This window comes from Pogona vitticeps, chromosome 5, assembly GCF_051106095.1.
Source record: "Pogona vitticeps strain Pit_001003342236 chromosome 5, PviZW2.1, whole genome shotgun sequence".
Lineage (NCBI taxonomy): Eukaryota > Metazoa > Chordata > Lepidosauria > Squamata > Agamidae > Pogona > Pogona vitticeps.
The window spans coordinates 144,680,376-144,699,552 of NC_135787.1; the positions used below are offsets into that span (position 1 = coordinate 144,680,376).

A 19,177-nucleotide genomic window follows, 5' to 3' on the forward strand; every position below is an offset into this window, starting at 1 on the left:
GCTTGTACTTCTGGGAGTTCTCGGTCCACATACTGCTGAAGCCTACCTTGTAGGATTTTGAGCATAACCTTGCTAGCGTGCGAAATGAGTGCAATTGTACGGTAGTTGGAGCATTCTTTGGCACTGCCTTTCTTTGGGATTGGGATGTAGACTGATCTTTTCCAATCCTCTGGCCACTGTTGAGTTTTCCAAACTTGCTGGCATATTGAATGTAGCACCTTAACAGCATCAACTTTCAAGATTTTAAATAGTTCAACTGGAATGCCATCACCTCCACTGGCCTTGTTGTTAGCCAGGCTTTCTAAGGCCCACTTGACTTCGCTCTCCAGGATGTCTGGCTCAAGGTCAGCAACTACATTGTCTGGGTTGTCCGGGATATCCACATCTTTCTGATATAATTCCTCTGTGTATTCTTGCCACCTCTTCTTGACGTCTTCTGCTTCTGTTAGGTCCCTCCCATTTTTGTCTTTTATCATGTTCATCTTTGCGCAAAATGTTCCTCTAATATGTCCAATTTTCCTGAGCAGATCTCTGGTCTTTCCTTTTCTGTTATCTTCCTCTATTTCTTTGCATTGTTCATTTAAGAAGGCCCTCTTGTCTCTCCTTGCTATTCTTTGGAAGTCTGAATTCAAGTTTCTGTAACTTTCCCTATCTCCCTTGCATTTTGCTTCCCTTCTCCTCTCTGCTATTTCTAAGGCCTCGTTGGACAGCCACTTTGCTTTCTTGCATTTCCTTTTCTTTGGGATGGTTTTCGTTGCTGCCTCCTGGACAATGTTACGAGCCTCTATCCAAAGTTCTTCAGGCACTCTGTCCACCAAATCTAGTTCCTTAAATCTGTTCTTTACTTCCACTGTGTATTCATAAGGGATTTGGTTTAGATTATACCTGAGTGGCCCAGTGGTTTTTCCTAATCTCTTCAGTCTAAGCTTGAATTTTGCTATGAGAAGCTGATGATCAGAACCGCAGTCAGCTCCAGGTCTTGTTTTTGCTGACTGTATAGAGCTTCTCCATCTTTGGCTGCAGAGAATATAATCAATCTGATTTCGATATTGCCCATCTGGTGATTTCCATGTATAGAGTCGCCTCTTGTGTTGTTGGAAAAGAGTGTTTGTGATGACCAGCTTATTCTCTTGACAAAACTCTATTAGCCTTTGTCCTGCTTCGTTCTGAACTCCAAGGCCAAACTTCCCTGTTGTTCCTTTTATCTCTTGGCTCCCTACTTTAGCATTCCAGTCCCCTAGAATGAGAAGAACATCTTTCTTTGGTGTCAGTTCTAGAAGGTGTTGTAAATCTTCATAGAATTGTTCAATTTCAGTCTCCTCAGCAATGCTGGTTGGTGCATAAACTTGGATTATTGTGATGTTGAATGGTCTGCCTTGGATTCGTATTGACATCATTCTATCATTTTTGAGATTGTATCCCATTACAGCTTTTCCCACTCTTTTGTTGACTATGAGGGCTACTCCATTCCTTCTACGGGATTCTTGCCCACAATAGTAGATATGATAATCATCTGAGCTGAATTCGCCCATTCCTGTCCATTTTAGTTCACTGATGCCCAGGATGTCGATGTTTATTCTTGCCATCTCCTGTTTGACCACCTCCAGCTTCCCAAGGTTCATAGATCTTACATTCCAGGTTCCTATGCAGTATTTTTCTTTGCAGCATTGGATTTTCCTTTCACTTCCAGGCACGTCCACAGCTGAGTGTCCTTTCGGCTTTGGCTCAACCACTTCATTAGCTCTGGAGCTACTTGTACTTGTCCTCCGCTCTTCCTCAGTAGCATGTTGGACGCCTTCCGACCTGAGGGGCCCATTTTCCAGCGTCATATCTTTTAGCCTTTTGTTTCTGATCATGGGGCGTTCTTGGCAAAGATACTGGAGTGGCTTGCCATTTCCTACTCCAGGTGGATTGCGTTTAGTCGGAACTCTCCACTATGTCCTGTCCGTCTTGGGTGTCCCTGCACGGCATAGCCCATAGTTTCTCTGAGTTACTCAAGCCCCTTCGCCACGACAAGGCAGCAATCCATGAAGAAGGCAATATGTACATACCGGTGGAATAATGTGTACATATATATGTCGGTGCCATGACTGAAATGACTGTACACGTTTCCACATACATATACATATATATACTGTATATGTATGTGGAAACATGTACCTAGCTGCGGTATTCCTGGGCTTGGGGATTTGTTTATAAAGTTGGAGATGTATTCTGTGTCTGAATGTATTCTGTGTTTTGTGTGGTTGTACCAATGGAGGCTCATTCTATTTCACTGCACACATGTGCATTGACAATAAAGGTGGTTGTTATTATTATTATTATTATTATTATTATTATTATTATTATTATTATTATTATTATTATTATTAGTAGTAGTAGTAGTAGTAGTAGTAGTAGTAGTAGTAGTAGTAGTAGTGCACAAAAGAGCCCGGTCTGCTACCACAAAAGTCCACCTTTCCTTTGATATATTTCAGCCTTTGAAGGCAGAATCTTTTATGTGTACAATCTACATTTCAAAATCAGACTTCCCCGTTTCGCGAGTTTTGTTGGGATCCTCCTGATCCACGATAAAACAAAGGCGTCAGTTGTACTACCTTCCTCGCCTCCTGTTTTGGCGGTGGGAAACTTGTCTTTCCCCCGTTAGACAAGCAGCCCAGAAACTGAAGTTTGGTCCTCCTGCAAGATAGGTGGCGCTGCCGCCACTTGGGAGCCACCACATGTGCCGTTTCGCAAAGTTACCTTTCTGCGCATGACAGGCGTGTAGAAATATTATGAGGCGAAGTTTCCGATACAAATTCATCCTGTGTGTTCTTCCTTCTGCAAATGTCTTTTTAAAAAAAGTCCACGTGGTGTTCAGTCCGCTGTCCCTGTTATTGGCACTATCAACAATCTCTGACCTTTCATCCCCGGCTTTTTAGTTGTACATCCGGTTCATGTTGCGAGTTTCCGGAAAGCGGGAATTCTCAACCAATAGACGGGGCGTGGATCGGATTTTCCAGCCGCGCCGCTGACGGACAGGTGGGCGCCCCCGAAAGGTTGCGGGAGGGGCGAGGCTGGAAAAGGCCTCCGTTCCGATAGACCAGGAGGGAAGCGGGTCGTGCCACCTCATGGCCGTGGACAGGCCGGGGAACTCAGTGCCACAGAATTTGCCTACGACGGCGGGCAGGAGATACAGGGGCAGTAGTTTCACCCGTTCCTCACGTTACTGGGCGCGTTACTTTAAAGGCTTTTAGCACAGGCTCTCTAGTTCTTCGTAGTGCATTTTTCGACCTGAGGCAGAGTGGCAACGGGGCACCTCATCCCCAGATCGACGAGCAAAGTCTCTGAAGTCAGTCGCGTCATTTCGCGGGTCAGGCCAGGTATCTCCCAAGGGCGCTTCCCTCTCCCTGAATGTTTACTAGAGTTATTAGTTAGTGTTTTTTTTTAATGAACTAAAATGAATGTCTCCCGCAGGAGGATATCGGCTGCCTGATACTGTATTTTCTTCTCACTTCATAAAACCGCACTGAATGTAGTATGAGTGACAGAGGCAACAGTGTCTCGTTTCATTGTCATTTATTTACTTGTTCTCTTTTAGTGGCTGTTGTGTGGCACCAAAGGCGTAAAAGGGTTAGGGGGAGTGAGACCAGTCTCACGAAACCTCTGTGGTTTAGGTCCAAAAGATGCTGGATTTAATTCTCCTTTATCCCTCAAAGTTTATTGGAAGTTTATTCTCCTGCATCCAACCAGTTTTGTCATCTTGATGTCTGGAGGGTTGTTTTGGTAGTCCAAGGGTGACCTTTGGGTGACACATCCTCGCACTTGATATTTTCTAATTCCCTCATTTCTGCCTTTCTAAGTCTCCGTATTCTGATTTCTTGGCTGCAGTTGCGATTTGGATTGGTGATTGAACCAAGGTATACAAAATATTTCAGAAATAATTTCAGTTTCTTCATTGTTGACATTAAAGTTGTGTTGCATAAGTTTTTGGTAGTAATGATTTTTATCTTCTTGATATTCCTTCCAGTCCTGCTTTGGCACTTTCTTCTTTCACTTACCTCAGAAGTCATTTCAAGTCATTGTTGCTTTTGGCCAGTGAAATGGTGTCACCTGGATATCTTAAATTATTGATGTTTCTTCCACCAACTCCTCCTTCATTTGAATCTAGCCTGGCTTTCTGTATTCTATGTTCTACATACAGATTGAACAGATAAGGGGATAAAATGCACCCTTGTCTGACACCTTTGCCTATAGGAGAAACCATTCTGTCTCTCCATACTCTGTCCTAATATAGTTTCTTGTCCACAGTACAATGTATTGATGTGTAACACACATCAGGACAATCAAGTATTGAGGCACAACCATTTCTTTCAGAACAACCTATAGTTGCTCATGATCCGCACAGTCCAAAGACTTTGCTGTAATCTATTAAGTATAGATAGACTCATCTTCTTCTGAAGTTGTTTGATCTGTTCCAATAATCAGCAGAAATTTGCAGTATAGTAGTATTGCAAAATTTACAAGATTAATCCATCATCTGGGATGTTAAGTAATGTGGAAATTATGTAAACACGAACGCGATTGCCGTAGCAATGGGGGTGGCACTAGAAACCTCCAGACATGATGCGCCCTTTTCATACAGCGAAAAAACCCCTGTAAAAAACATAAACTGAGGCATTATTTCTTACGCATTTTGGCTCATAAACCGAAAATTATGTAAACCGAGGCATACGTAAACTGAGGTACTGCTGCATGATCTTGAGTGCCTCTTCCTTTTCGGAATCCAGCTTGAACATCAAACATGTCTCACTGCATGTAAGGTAAAGGCCTTCATTGCAATACCTTGAGCATTACTTTGCTTGCATGGGAAATTGCAGTAATGATCCTATAGTTACTGCACTCCTTGGCATCTCCTTTGTTGGTTATTGGAATGTATATTGTTTCCAGTCTATGGGGCATTGTTTTGTTTTCCATATTTGCTGGCATATTCTTGTTAGAATTTTGACAGATTCAGTCTCCATGGCTTTAAACAGTTCCATTGGTATTTCATGTACCCCTAGTGATTTATTTTTCCCCAGTGCTTTCAGAGCAGCTTTCGTTTCACTTTCTAGAAGCGCAGGTGCTTCATCATAAGATTCATCTTCAAAGTAGTCTGTCATCATCTAATCTCTTATGTAAAGATCTTCAGTATACTGTTTCTACCTTCTCTTTTATTTTCTTCTGGTAAAATAGTTTGCTTCCCTTTTAGTCTTTTAGCATTCAAGATTGAATGAATGGAAATTACATTTCCATTTGATTTTTTGGGTCTTCTGGAAGAAATCTCTTGATTTTCCCCCTTTGTTCTTGATTTCTTTGTATTGGTTATTGTAATAATTTTCTTTGTCTATATGTGACAGTCCCTCAAAAGCTGCATTCAGGGTTTGACCCTATTTCTGTCACCTTTTATTTTGCTTCTTCCCTTTCTTACAATTTAAATTATTTGTTCTGTTATCCGTCTAGGTTTTTCTTTTCTTTTTAGTACTGTATAGGTATTGCCTTTTTGTGCTCATAATGATATCATGGTTTTCACTCCATAGGCCTTCTGTTTCACAGTCAACTGAGTTTAGCCATGCAAATCTGTTTTTTCTGTAGAGTCTAAATTCATCAGGAATGTTGTTTAAATTATATTTTGGTACTACAATTCTTTTAGTGTTGTTTTTCAACTTTACTTTTATGTTGGATGTTAACAATTAATGATCAATAATACTACATTTGGCTCCTGGGCTTGTTTTGTCAGAGAGACTATAGCTTCTTTATCTCCTGCTTCCAGTTATGTAGTCTATTTGATTTCTGTATTGATCATCTGGTGATATCCACGTGTACAGCAGTCTGTTCAGTTGATTGAAGCATGTTTTTGCAGTGAACAGATGATTGACTTTGCAGGTCCATGAATTATTCTCCTGCTTCATGTTTTTCCCCTAGACCAAATTTTCCAACATCACTTGGAAATGTCTGCTTTGTTTAGCATTCCAGTTACCTATGATTATAAGCATGTTTCATTTTGGTGTGTGATCAATTTTCTCCTAGATACTTGCATAAAAGCTTTCAATTTCATCTTCTTTGACATCTATAGTTGAATTAGGGTTGACAGGTTTTTCAAGGAATCTGATTGATATTATTTGGTCAGACCTTGCATTATAGACTACAGTACACATGTGAGTACTGTATTAGATGTTTAAGATAAACTGGGAATTGTCTTTTATCATTGTTCTGTGCTTAGAATTTCACAGAGGCATTTGGTAGCCACTGTTACAAACACCCTTTGAAGCACCTTTGACTGGGCCTGTGTGTGTGTGCCTGTGTGCAATCTTGCCTGCACATGAACTTGTTTGTACAACTTAAGCATGTGGCTCAAAGTATACATTGTGCTGCCTTTTGCCTTGCATACTAATAATTGTTACAAACAGTGCAGGACTGTCTTTTAAATAAAACAGGTTTATTGATTACAGATGTTTTGATGGTCATTCATAAGTTTCTTCAGGTTTCTTAATCATCAATAACAATCTTCTATTTGATCTTACAGTTACTATTCACTCTTCTGACTAATCACACCTCAGATCTCCCAAATATCTCTCTCTCACTCTCTCTCCTGACTCCACACTCTCTCTCACTCTGACTGACTGTTCACTCTCAGGTTCCGCCTTTTTACCACCACCACCCCTCTCTCTCTCTCTCTCTCTCTCTCTCTCTCTCTCTCTCTCTCTCTCTCTCTCTCATCTCCACCTCTCAAAAACATTAGCCTACAACATGAATAATGCATGACTGTTTAACATAATAAGGGTGAATGCCACATTAGTTCTCTTTCTTTTCAGGAATGATTTTTAGAATATGTCTTCTATACAAGAAGTGAGTCGACCAGTTCGGAAGCAGAGTTCTCAGAAGAAAGTTTCTAGTATCCTTTTCTGTATTGATTGAGTGCCTTATGTAGAAGCATATTTGAGTGGTTTTTAAGGTAACAGTTAGCTTTGTGCTTTAAAAAATAGTAGATGAAAGCCTGTCATATGTGTATACTTGCCAGTGTAACTCCAACACTGTAAATGTTAGCAGTAAACTGCTGTCAGTTAAAAAAAAGACAATTGGTCCAGTATCAGTAGGTAAGGCTGCTAATTTATAATCTACTAAAAAAATTTTAAAAGCTAACATGATTTATCATTTATCATTTCCTTTAGCTATTTGTGTTAAAAGTCAAAGAGAAGAACAAAAAAGAGGTGGCACCATATTTGCCTTTTTGTTAGACTTTTCCATTTAGGTGGCTAGAAGCCTTTGCAAACTGAGCCAGAACTTTGTAAGTTATTTCCTTCACTTGCTTTCCTTTTCTTAGTCCTTGCTTCCCTCGATGACAGCTTAAGTGACATGTCAACAAGAGGACTAACGGTTCCTAGAACTCCAGGACTATTTCCTCACTCTTGTAAGCTTCCTTGTATTTATTGCTTTGTGTATGCAGTTTACATGTTTGTTTTATCACTGAAATTTTACTAGTAAAAAGAATGTTACTTCCAGCATTTTTTCCTGCCCAGTTCAGTCAGAATATAAATAAGATAACATCTATTAAAAGTAGTATTTTGAACTCATGAAAATAGTTACTGTTCTTTCCATGATGTACTCAATAAATGCATTCGTCTGAAATAGGGACTAACAAGTGCATCATGGCTCATGGCTGAGAAAAATATTTTGTTTTTGTTTTAAAGATACCCCACAGACTCTGAGTTCCACAAAACAGCCAAACACATCTGCCATCCTGGGCACAGGAGGAAAATCTCCGTACTTTGTGCATACTCCTGGGCACCTTGGAAATGTGTCTATGGTAAGAATAAATCAAGTAAGAATGAGCAGCGTACTCTTCAGTAGGTAGCACAACCTATGCATGCTCATTCAGAAGTAAGACCCACTGTATTTAGTGGTCCAAATTTCTAGGTAGTTGTATTCAGCAGTGTAGTTTTAGGGTTATTTTTCTAATTTTTTTCCTTTCCAAAAGTCACCTTTAGTCTGTGGGGACACATATGAAGATATAACTGGTCAATTCGAAAAGATAAAATTTTTGCATAGAAAGAACCTGTAGAAAAGTATAGCAATATATATTTTATCTTAACAAGTTGCGGTTTCATCCAGCCATTCTCTCAAACTAGAAATTCCACTCCCCATTCCTAATTTTCATTTTCCAAATGATGCACAGTATTATGGCTCCTGAGCATCGTTGGTTCTTACTGGACTATTTTGAGTTCCCCAAACTTAGATGTCTTTAATAAAAAGACAGTTAATGTAACAGTGTTTCCAAGCATGCTGATATCTCCTTGTTCCTTGCTAACCATATTTTTGCTATGCAGTCATCCCCATTAACCTCTTGATTTTTCTGTTAGAAAGGGTGTTGTAAAATATAACTAAAGTTAGTTAATATTTCTTCTTCTGAAACAAAAATGCAACAACTGTCTTGATCTTAATGTTTTCCTGCTTTATGATAACAGAATAAATACAGTGGTGCCTCGCACAACGGGTGCCTCACACAACGATGAATTCACACAACGATGCCTTTTTCTGTTAAATTTGCCGCCTCACACAGCGATGTTTCCTATGGGGGATTTTCACACAACGATGTCTCTTTTTCGTTCCTGTAAAAGTGTCTTACAATGTTTGGAAGCCGTTTTAAATGGTTGCAATGGTTAGCCCACCTCCTGAAACCTATGCAAACTGATTTTGGTGTTGTTCTGACACTTCGTTAATTTATGGTAATTTTTTGTTTTCCCCCCTCATTGAAATGCATGGAGTTCAATGAGGGGGGAAAACAAAAAATTACCATAAATTAACGAAGTGTCAGAACAACACCAAAATCAGTTTGCATAGGTTTCAGGAGGTGGGCTAACCATTGCAACCATTTAAAATGGCTTCCAAACATTGTAAGACACTTTTACAGGAGCGAAAAGGGAGATCGGGAAGAGCTTTAAAAGGCAAACGGAGATCAAAGAGCCCTTTCCCGATCTCCCTTTTCGCTCCTGTAAAAGTGTCTTACAATGTTTGGAAGCCGTTTTAAATGGTTGCAATGGTTAGCCCACCTCCTGAAACCTATGCAAACTGATTTTGGTGTTGTTCTGACACTTCGTTAATTTATGGTAATTTTTTGTTTTTCCCCCTCATTGAAATGCATGGAGTTCAATGAGGGGGGAAAACAAAAAATTACCATAAATTAACGAAGTGTCAGAACAACACCAAAATCAGTTTGCATAGGTTTCAGGAGGTGGGCTAACCATTGCAACCATTTAAAACGGCTTCCAAACATTGTAAGATACTTTTTACAGGAGCGAAAAAGGACTTCGCAAAGCCATTGAAATGTATTGAGTCGGCTTCAATACATTCCAATGGAGGAAACATTGTTTCACACAGCGATGTTTCCTATGGGGATTTTCACTCAGCGATGGCAGTCCGTTCCAATTGGAACGGATTAACCGGTTTTCAATGCATTCCTATGGGAAATGGTGTTTCACAGAACGATGTTTCACACAACGTTGATTTTTTTGGAACCAATTAACATCGTTGTGTGAGGCACCACTGTATTTACAGTGTTTATAAATATGTTATTTGATTAATAGCCTAAGAAATAAAAACTATGATGACTGGTATAGTGCTCATAAAAATATGTTGGCAAGTCTGAAAATATTCCCCTGTTGTGTGATTGTGACATCGTTGACTTGCTGTAGCTGTTACTAGAAACACTACAACCACTGTGACAGAGACTGATACTGTCTCCCCTGCTTTCACCTTGAGGGTGATTAAAATTTGTCAGGCCTTTAAGTTAAGGTTTCAGTCATCAGATGAATGGACACTGGGGATACTATTTCTCTCTACTGCTGCTAAAGATGGCTTCTTCCTCTCTTTATAGATTTGCTTTCATTTTGTATGTCATCACATGTCTGGACAGTTGTAGGCCCTCAAAGTTAATTAGCAATGTGGGTTTTTTAAAAACCTTCTAAAGGTTTCATGCTTCTAAAAAGTTTGGTATATAATTTTTTTAGCCTAAATTTTATATAGTGCCTTTATCCTACATTGCAGTGAGCCAGCAAGAGACCATATATTGAATGGGCACCCATGTAAATGTGGCAAATGGTTAATAAATGTGTCATCTTTAGGCATGGGAGGAACGCTTTCTCTCCCTGCCCCCTGTCATTGTTGTTGAATACCCAAAGTGTGCATAGAATGATTGTTTGTGCTATACTAGCAAGAGAGAATATGCAGAAGGGATTGCTATATCTGAATGAAGTTAATTGGGATGTGTTTGTTTCTCTGCGTATGTGCAATACTGTTCCTTTGCAGTACAAATTTTTATTCATTTTCTCATATTGCTTAAGTTAGATGAAAGTGACTGGACAACTGCACTCACCCCTCCACGTTCAGTCATGTTCACAAACTTAGATTACAGTGCAACAGAAGATGTCACAAAGAGTGCCGTTCTGCTGAATGAGGATGATCCTGGGGAAGCAGGTGAGAGATTCATTTTTCCTTTATGTTTTGCATATTTGTTTGAAATAACATTGGTGCATTTTCAGAGAGCCAAGTAGTCTATAAAACAGTGTAATGTATAGTGGATCCAGCTGTGGAGCATGAAGCGGTACTAGATCATCCCGTCTAACTTATTCCATAGGAAAACAATTCCTTGGAAAAATAGCCATAAAGAAGCATAATGCTAAATGTCTTACATGTCGGGTGAATTTACACTAGGAAATTAGGCAGACTGTATGTTTGAGTGTATTTTCAATTGAGGGTTCCAGAATTGCAAATCTGAAAAATTATCTAGAATTTACTTCCTGTTTGGCTACAGTGCTTCTAAATTCATGTCGATTTTTTCTTGTATTTCGTTTTGAGACATACTTAAGTTATAGTAGTGTTATTCTACAGATACATTTGTTTTATTTAAAAAAAAGCTGAAAAGGACATCTTGTTAACGAATGTACTTCAAAACAGTAATTAGTGTGTGCTGTGATAACCAAAATCAGGTTTAGACCTGTAGAAAACAAGAATTCTACAAAATTAAACCTTTCTAATCAGCACTTTTTCCTTCTGTTTTTCTAGCTACTCGAGGCATGTACTCTGATTTTCTGCATTCTTTGTTAAAGCACAGTTCAAATACTGTGTTTGAACTTATAGATGAATATGAAGACATTTGCAGTAGCCAGGTATATTTAGTTGCTTATTTTTTCATGTGTTACTCAGTTGAAATACTAATCAATGACATTGATGAAATGTAGTAGCATTTGAAAGGGGGCTTACTCTTCCTTGGGGTTGTTGGTCGTTCATCCAGGAAGTTATGGCCCACACTTGCTTGGATATGGTTGTTTGGGGCTTGTGGCTGAAGAGGATTGTTAAACAACATGCTCAATCATATGTTATTGTATGGATAATTGAAATATTTAATACTATTATATACTAGAAAAATAGTAGAATTAAACTAAATGTTCTTGTTTTTAAACATCAGGTAAACATTCTTCAAAAAATAGTGTACCGAGCAACTCCTGGACAGCAGAAATTTTCAAAAACTGCTAGTGTGTTGTGGCTTCTTAAGCAAGAGATGGTAACATGGAGACTGTTGTCCTCAGTTTACAGGTAATTTGTACAAATATACCTGATTTGTTAAGCTCATCAATTGTACAGTACTGTGGTTAGTTAGTTTGCAGGTTGCAGCATTTTGTATTTGCTTTTTGTCATCCTTCATTTTGAGGAGCTGAGTAATATCCCCTAGTAATAAAACAAGATACAACTTTTCCAGTTTGCATAACTTTTGCACAGCTTGCAGTAGTAGTATGAGTGCAGTAATAAGAAGCATTTCACTCTTGAATGTTGGACAGCAACCCATAAGGTCTACTTATGATAGTCTGAGGTGAGGGGAATTACGGTCCAAGAACATCTGGAGGACAACACATTATCTGCCCCTGTTTTAAAGATACCCAGGATCTGACTTTGAATCATTAAAGTGGGAGTTGATAATCTCAGTCTCCAGATATCTGTTGAACTCCAACTCCCATAATCCTTGAGTACATGGGGTCTGGTAGGACTTGGCAGTTCTCAGAACTCATTTCCTAACCAATCCCATATACAGCTTTGTTTATGGGTGCAAAGATACTGTGATGCTCCATACAGAAACAAATGGAAAACCAGGGAACCAATCTAGTGTGTTGCTTAGTTACTGAAGTTACTTAGACCTATCTGGCTGTGCTTGGAAGACATTAATATACAAATATAGGATATAATGGATCAATAAATGATGCTACATCACTTATTTGGGAAGATATTACAGACAATATTCAAATACAATTCACCTGTACTAGAGTAGCACCCGGTGTGGAGAATCCCAGTAGAACCTTGTAAAGCCCTAAGCAGACTTGCACAAAAATAGCAAGGTAAATTAGTTCTGTATTAGAATATGAAAAGTACAAAGTTTTAGTTTCTGTAATGCTGGGTATGTAAGCAGGAACAGGGGGAAACATACTCGGAACGATCTTCTGTGTGAGAGCATTGCCGCCACAGTGAAGATAAATAATGCCCAGAATGTTTTGATTTGTGTTATGTACACTTATGCAAGTAAAGGAATTAAAAAATTATTGTTATTGCTAATCAACAACTGTGGTGTTCACTTTTGTGACACCTACGTGTTTTGCCCCCACAAAGGCTCATGTCGCGTTTTTCTCTCGCTGCCACCAGTGGATTACCTCAATCCATAATATGAATAACGTTTGTCAGAACACTTGTTTTGTGAATACAAACAGAACTTATTTATTGAATTGAATCAGATTTAATAATAACAGAAATTCTTCAGATAAATAAGCAGATCACTAAGTTCTATCAGTACATACTTTTCTCTTGCAATATTATTACCACCTTCTCTACCTATTTTCTTAACCAGCCTTATCACTCAGTATCTGTTCCCTCTCTCTCTGACTAGCCAGCCCTAACTCTATCTGGATCTCATCTCTATCTCTATCTGACTCCTCCTGCTCCTGCCAAGCCTCATATAGCTGCTGACTCCACCTCTCCAATCATCTCATAGGCTCATGACTATGAATGGCATGAGTGACATGGGGCGATCATCACAATAACATTAATTTTTTCTCTCTCCTTTTCAAATCCAGGGATAGGATACAATCTGCTCTGGAAGATGAAGCCATGTTTGATATTGTGGTAAGTTTTCGGACTGTCATTTTCTGTAAAGAGATATGACTCAAAATCATTATTTTAACTCAAATTCTGTGCTATTCAAAATTCTGATAGTGATAAGAAACCCAACTCTGGAACTAAAATATTAAAATAGTTTTTAAAAAGTACATATATCTAAAATGTTTTATTCAGCACTGGACAAACCAGCTCCCAGTTGCACGATGGAATTTTCCCTCCCCAGGGTCCAGGGCTGGCCTAACCATTAGCTAGGATGAAGTGGTTATCTGGAGTGCTGGGGAGGGCAGCTGACCTGCTCCTGCTACCCACAGTTTGCCATCAAGAGCTATTCCTTTCCCTTTCTGCTGGTCTCCATCACTGTAGCTGCTTTCCCACCACCATTGCACAGCTGCCTCTTGAATAGCTGTGTGATTAATCCCTGACCCCAGAGTCTTAGGGACCAAGTTATTGTGGGGAATAGATGCCAAAGAAATGATTTGTTGCTGATGTTTTGGGGGGGGAGACACTCTTCCCCATATTGCATTGGTCCCAAGGACTTTTGGGGCCAGGCATTGTTCACTTAGCCAGTTGGGAAGCAGCCCACTCTGTGAAGGTGAAGAGTTGTTGTCGGCAGCATTTAGGTGGAAGAAGTTGTTACTGTCTCCATCGCTCTTCTCACTATCATAAGTGTGACATCATGCCAGGAAGAGTGGGGTTGGTGATGTTGGCACCAGCTCCTTGCTCCCCATCTCAGGCAGTACAGCAGGGCTGATAGGGTCCTCTTAATGTTCTGGATCAGGTTTGCATGTGGAGCTTTATATGGGAGTGAGAATCTATTCTGCTGAGAGAATCTGTTCCATTGGATGCAATTTGGATTAAAAGGTGTTAATCATTTGTCTCTCAATTGAAGATGAATGTCTTCTTCCATAGGTTATAAATGCTAGTGAAAAGACTGTTGTAAACAACTTGTTCCAGAGAGATTCATTGGTTCGACAAAGTCAGGTATGACTTAAAAGAATGCTTTCTAAAGAGCGAGGCTGAAGTTCTAAGCATACTTACATAGGATTAAGTCCATTAAATCTAGTGGGATCTGTTTCTAATTATACATTACTTCTTGAAAACCAGAAGAGGTTTTAGCTTGGAATCTAGTCAAATGTAGTAAAGTACCTTTAAGCCGTGTACTTTTTTCCAAGGAGGTCGAGCCACATCTAAAACAGATTGCAGGTCCATTTCCTGAACATGAAATCTACTTACATATGATGCTTCTGTTTTGTCAGGATTCAGCTTAAGTGTATTGGTCCTTCTTCAACACTGAACCAAACTGAAGCACTAGTACAGCACCCCTCAAACCCCAGAGGAGGCAAAGAAATAACCTGGGTTATGAGCATACTGATAACACTTCACTCCATGCTCCAGTGGTCATATCTGGGAGGCAGTACACATTGAATGTAGCCTTTGAACTCTTTTTAATAGCCCTTTGGCCCTCCTGCCATCAGATGTGCCAGAGCCAATAGCAGAATCTCTGAACTTGATGCTCTCATTTCTATCCCAGAGATCCTTAAACACTGTTTATTCATTCTCTTTCCAGCCCCTCCTGCAACACTGCCAGGAAGCACCTCCCTTAGCTAGTTTATGTACTGCTCCTGAAAACTGTCCAGCAGTTTTTTCTCTGTGTTGTAGGAGGATGCTCTGTCATTCTGCTGCATCACAGAGATGCTGAATTTTGATGACAACTCAAGTGGCAAAGGGTACAGCCCTGAAGGGTGCTATGGAAGAACAATGTGAACCCCCAACCCCCAGAAGTTATCCACCCTAATATAAATATTAAAAAGCACATGGAGCGGAGAAATGGAAACTTGCAAAACCTCACCATGCAAATACTCTGAGAATGAGAAAGACCTCACCCCACCCCTAGAAGCATCCAGCAGCTATGAGTAGCGGAGTCACTTTATCCTGAAGCTGCAGAGCTATCCCAGCAATGTACCATTGCTGATGGTACTGGAACTGTCTTAAGAAGAAACAGCAGAGTCTTACTCTGTGGTCAAATAAAGATCACCTGTGTGGTCAGTCAAGGCTGATATGGTGCCAAACTAACTCCTGAGTCCAGATTGCAGTGGATGACTGATTGCATGAGGGATCTGATTTAGGTAGCATCTTGTAAATAAATCTGTGGGAGCAAATGCTGTTTGGCCTGGTAGAGAAAGCAGTTATATGAGTAAATAAATGCTGGATTGGGCTGGAGCATTGTGGACTGTCTATATTTGGAGTGGAACTGAAATTGTGTTTATTTCTCACTTTAATATAATTCAATTTAACTTTCAGTTAGTGGTAGACTGGCTAGAGAGTATTGCCAAGGATGAAATTGGAGACTTCTCTGATAATATTGAATTTTATGCAAAGTCTGTGTATTGGTAAGTCAATAACTACCTGCTTGTGATCTCTATTGCAACTGGTACTTTGTATCATATCCTTAAACATTTAAAGGTTATTTTACATTTTTGCTGAATAGCCCTCTCCAATATGAAAATGTAAATAATGTAGAAAAATGGAAAGTTACTGCATAAGGGGTAGAAAAAGGAAAATTAAAATTTGTAGATTGAGAAGGAAGAAACAGATGTGGCATTGGTTTTTCATACACCATTAAAATCAGGGTTCTTATGATTCATAAGAACCAGTACCGCTTGTTCCCTCTACTTATCTTCCCCTTTCCCCAGTTTTAAACAGTATTAGGTATCTTTAGCTAGTGGTCTGGACTTAAAGGGAGTGCAGTGCTTCCAGGTCTGCTGAGTTTCCTGATGCTTCTCAGCTGCATCTGAATCAGAGCAGAGGCTGTGTAGAGAGTTCTGCTGTTCTGCCATCAGGCTACAGTCCTGCACACGTTAAAGTAAATCCAGTTACACCCATTGGGGCTTATCAGTAGAAGTGTATCAAATTACAACTCAGTCCTCAGATTCTGGCCTGCTTTGAGTAATTTCAATATATTGTAGTTGCTGTGGGACTGCAGAGGCTTGGGAGGAGAGCATTCTGGCTTCACCTCTTGGTCAGAGGAAAACTGGGAGGTTACATCCTTTCCTTCCCAGAAGTCTCTCGTGACATAAAGATGAGCCTGGCTTTAGCTGTGGGCCACAGAATGAGCAGCTTGAGGAAGCCTGTTTCTACCTCTGTTTCAGGCATTGGTTGAGGTGGAAAAATGAGGTAGAGGATACTAACTTCTGACACCTGCTACAGAACCAAGAGTTCTGGATATTGTTCTTTTTTTTTTAAGTGTTCCTCAAAGAGGTGGATGCTTCCTAGCAAATCACTTCACCAGAAGTGGAATATATTGATATTAAACAACATCAATGCATAATAGAATGTTTGTCCATATCTCCATATATACATATCATAGAATATTTAATGGCCAGTGCTGTTGAAATAATGGCATGCTTTATGTTTTTAGGGAGAACACTCTGCACATCCTGAAGCAACGACAATTAAACACATTTGCTGGGAGCTCACGGCCACTGGTGACTGAATTAGTAAGTGCAATTTACTAATGCTCAGCTTTAATGCTAGGCTCCAAACCAGGAAGCAATTAATGGTTTCCTATGATTGATGGAACTTTTGCAATATGCAGACAAGATTTTCTTTTAATAAGAGAAGTGCTACATTACTTTAGCAGGCTGTAGTCCACTCCTAATTAATTTAGTCTACCATAACCACTGTATGTTCTGCTTAGCTGGCATTTGCAAATATGCAAACATTTTATGTAACACTGAGTAACTTGTTGATCAGATATAGGCCATAATTTTCATGCATTGGTAAAATGTTTTTAGAACATATGATTTTATTTATTTATTTATTTTATTTTATTTTATTTTATTTTATTTTATTTATTTAGATTTATATAATACCCATCTAGAACATGTCTGCTCTGGGTGATTTCTTATAACAACATCAAAAATTATTTCAGTCAATAGATATGATACACAGAGAATTATACCATTATTAAATAATAGTATTATTTACCTTTTCAAAGTGTGATAACTTATGGGGTTTTTTTACAACATTGGGAAAGATTTTCATAGTAATTTACTGGTCTTTGACTGTAATAAAGTATTCATTTTCAAAGTAATTCACTAAATTTCACTTTGGACCTTACAGTCCAAAGTCACCTTACAGTTACAAAATTTTAAAAAATAAGAATAGAGCAAAGTGATAGGTATTTGTAAAAAAATAAGTCCGTTTTTAAAAGCATCCTGGCTTCATAGAATATTTATAATATTTGACCAGGGTCAAATTGTAGGTGGTCAGTTGGCCTAACAAATGGTGTGGCCACCATACTTTCAATCTCCTTGTTAGAACAAGATGGACAAAGAAGAGAAAGGGAGAAACTTAACAGCAATTACTGTAGCTGGAATTGATTATGGAGGGTAGACTGGTTAGCATAGGAAACTAGTAGGAACTAGTGAAATGTTTTGTTTTTTTGAGAGGAAAGTAAGTGAAGGTAGGTTTGATTATTTAATAGAATCTGTACTGTATCAGATGACTGTTTATTCTGGATTTTATATTCTAAAATTCTGTGCTAAGTGTGGATGGATTTTAAAGATGACATATTAGAAAAAGTAAAGGGGAGAAAGAAAAGGGTTAAGATGTGACTCCCCACCTGATAGCTTTGATAGACACAGTTGCATATATAAAAGACATTTACTGCTATATTTAGATCACTGGGTGATGGCAGTAGGTTATCTGGGATGATATTGGCAATATCTGGGTTGAGTGGACCAGCTCAGTTGCCCATAAAGGGGCCCAAGGCCTTGTAGGAGACTTCTAAATAAATTACAGTGGCTTCTGCACACATGCTACAAAACCTCAGCAAAGGCAAGGCACTGTAGAGTGAGAGAGGCCACAGGGGCCAGACACTATGTAAGTGAAAGAGAGGCATTTTTAGGATGTAAAGGATTTGAGCAAAGACATAGCGGGGGAATTAAATATGTGGGTTCCAGATAGTGCCTGTGCATTGATTGCCCACAGAGTCCAGAATTTATAAAAAAAATGTTATATGGCTTCTCCAGTGACTGATTTTTTAAAATCATTGTTTATAACCCTTCTGCGCTCTGTAGCTCTAGAAGCAAATTGTAGCAGATTGAAATTATCAAAACCAGCTTGAAACCATTTAAGAAACAGTTTGTAACATTTTAAAAGGAATATTATTAAGGACAGAGGTTGTTTTCAGTTACTTTCGCCTAAAATCAGTATCTAGTGAGAAACTGCTTTTGTAACTCAAAGGAATCAGCACTGTTCTTATATTTAGGACCCAGATGCTCCAATAAGGCAGAAATTGCCACTTGATGATTTGGATCAGGAAGATGATGCACGGTTGCTTAAGTTCCTTTTCACTCTTATTAGAGCTGGAATGACTGATGAGGTAAACTATATAAATCCTAAATGTTTCTCCCCTTTTAAAAAAAGGTGTATGTTTATGATTTTAATGATGTTTAGTTTAACTAAGAAACTGAATCTAAAATGAAGCTTTGATCCTCATATGCTATAAGCCCATCAGCTCCTGTTCCAAAGCTGACTAGAACCTTGAAGAAGAACATTCTTCTTAGATGCACTACCCCATTTTGTTGTCATGTTACTTAAAAACTAGTGTGGTGTAACTGCTGCTCTCTCAGGTCAGGCCTACTCTCCTTATTCATTTTACAGGCTCAGCGACTGTGTAAAAGATGTGGACAAGCTTGGAGAGCTGCAACTCTTGAAGGGTGGAAGCTGTACCATGATCCTAATGTGAATGGAGGTACTGGAAAGAAATGTGATTTAAGGGCAGAGATAAAATGAAGAGTCCTGTTCATATTTTTACTCATCTTACCAAGTTACCTGAAGTTATGTTCCAGAACGATATGTGTTTGGGAAGGAAAGACATTGCTTATCTTGGGGAGAATTCAAAATGCATATTTCATCAAACTAATTAACAAATATAAAATGAAGAGGATAGTGTACATCTAGCAGCAGAGTATGAGTCACAACAATCTATTCTTTT

At 39.1% G+C, this 19,177-nt stretch overlaps 1 protein-coding gene across 5 annotated transcripts in view; it reads left to right on the plus strand.

Annotated features, from left to right (window-relative positions):
- The first annotated feature begins 2,903 nt into the window (after positions 1-2,903).
- The window catches only part of NUP107 (nucleoporin 107), a 33,548-nt gene continuing 17,274 nt past the window's right edge, over positions 2,904-19,177 (plus strand). The window contains exons 1-13 of one of the 5 annotated variants that reach the window (XM_020786039.3): positions 2,904-3,021; positions 6,834-6,913; positions 7,343-7,429; positions 7,710-7,825; positions 10,359-10,491; positions 11,080-11,183; positions 11,483-11,610; positions 13,134-13,182; positions 14,086-14,157; positions 15,478-15,566; positions 16,595-16,673; positions 18,449-18,562; positions 18,844-18,934. In XM_020786039.3, coding sequence (XP_020641698.3) covers positions 6,850-6,913; positions 7,343-7,429; positions 7,710-7,825; positions 10,359-10,491; positions 11,080-11,183; positions 11,483-11,610; positions 13,134-13,182; positions 14,086-14,157; positions 15,478-15,566; positions 16,595-16,673; positions 18,449-18,562; positions 18,844-18,934 — 1,126 coding nt within the window. In that variant the 5' untranslated portion in view covers positions 2,904-3,021; positions 6,834-6,849. The other 4 variants (XM_078376916.1, XM_020786040.3, XM_020786041.3 and 1 more) reach the window with 4 other exon arrangements.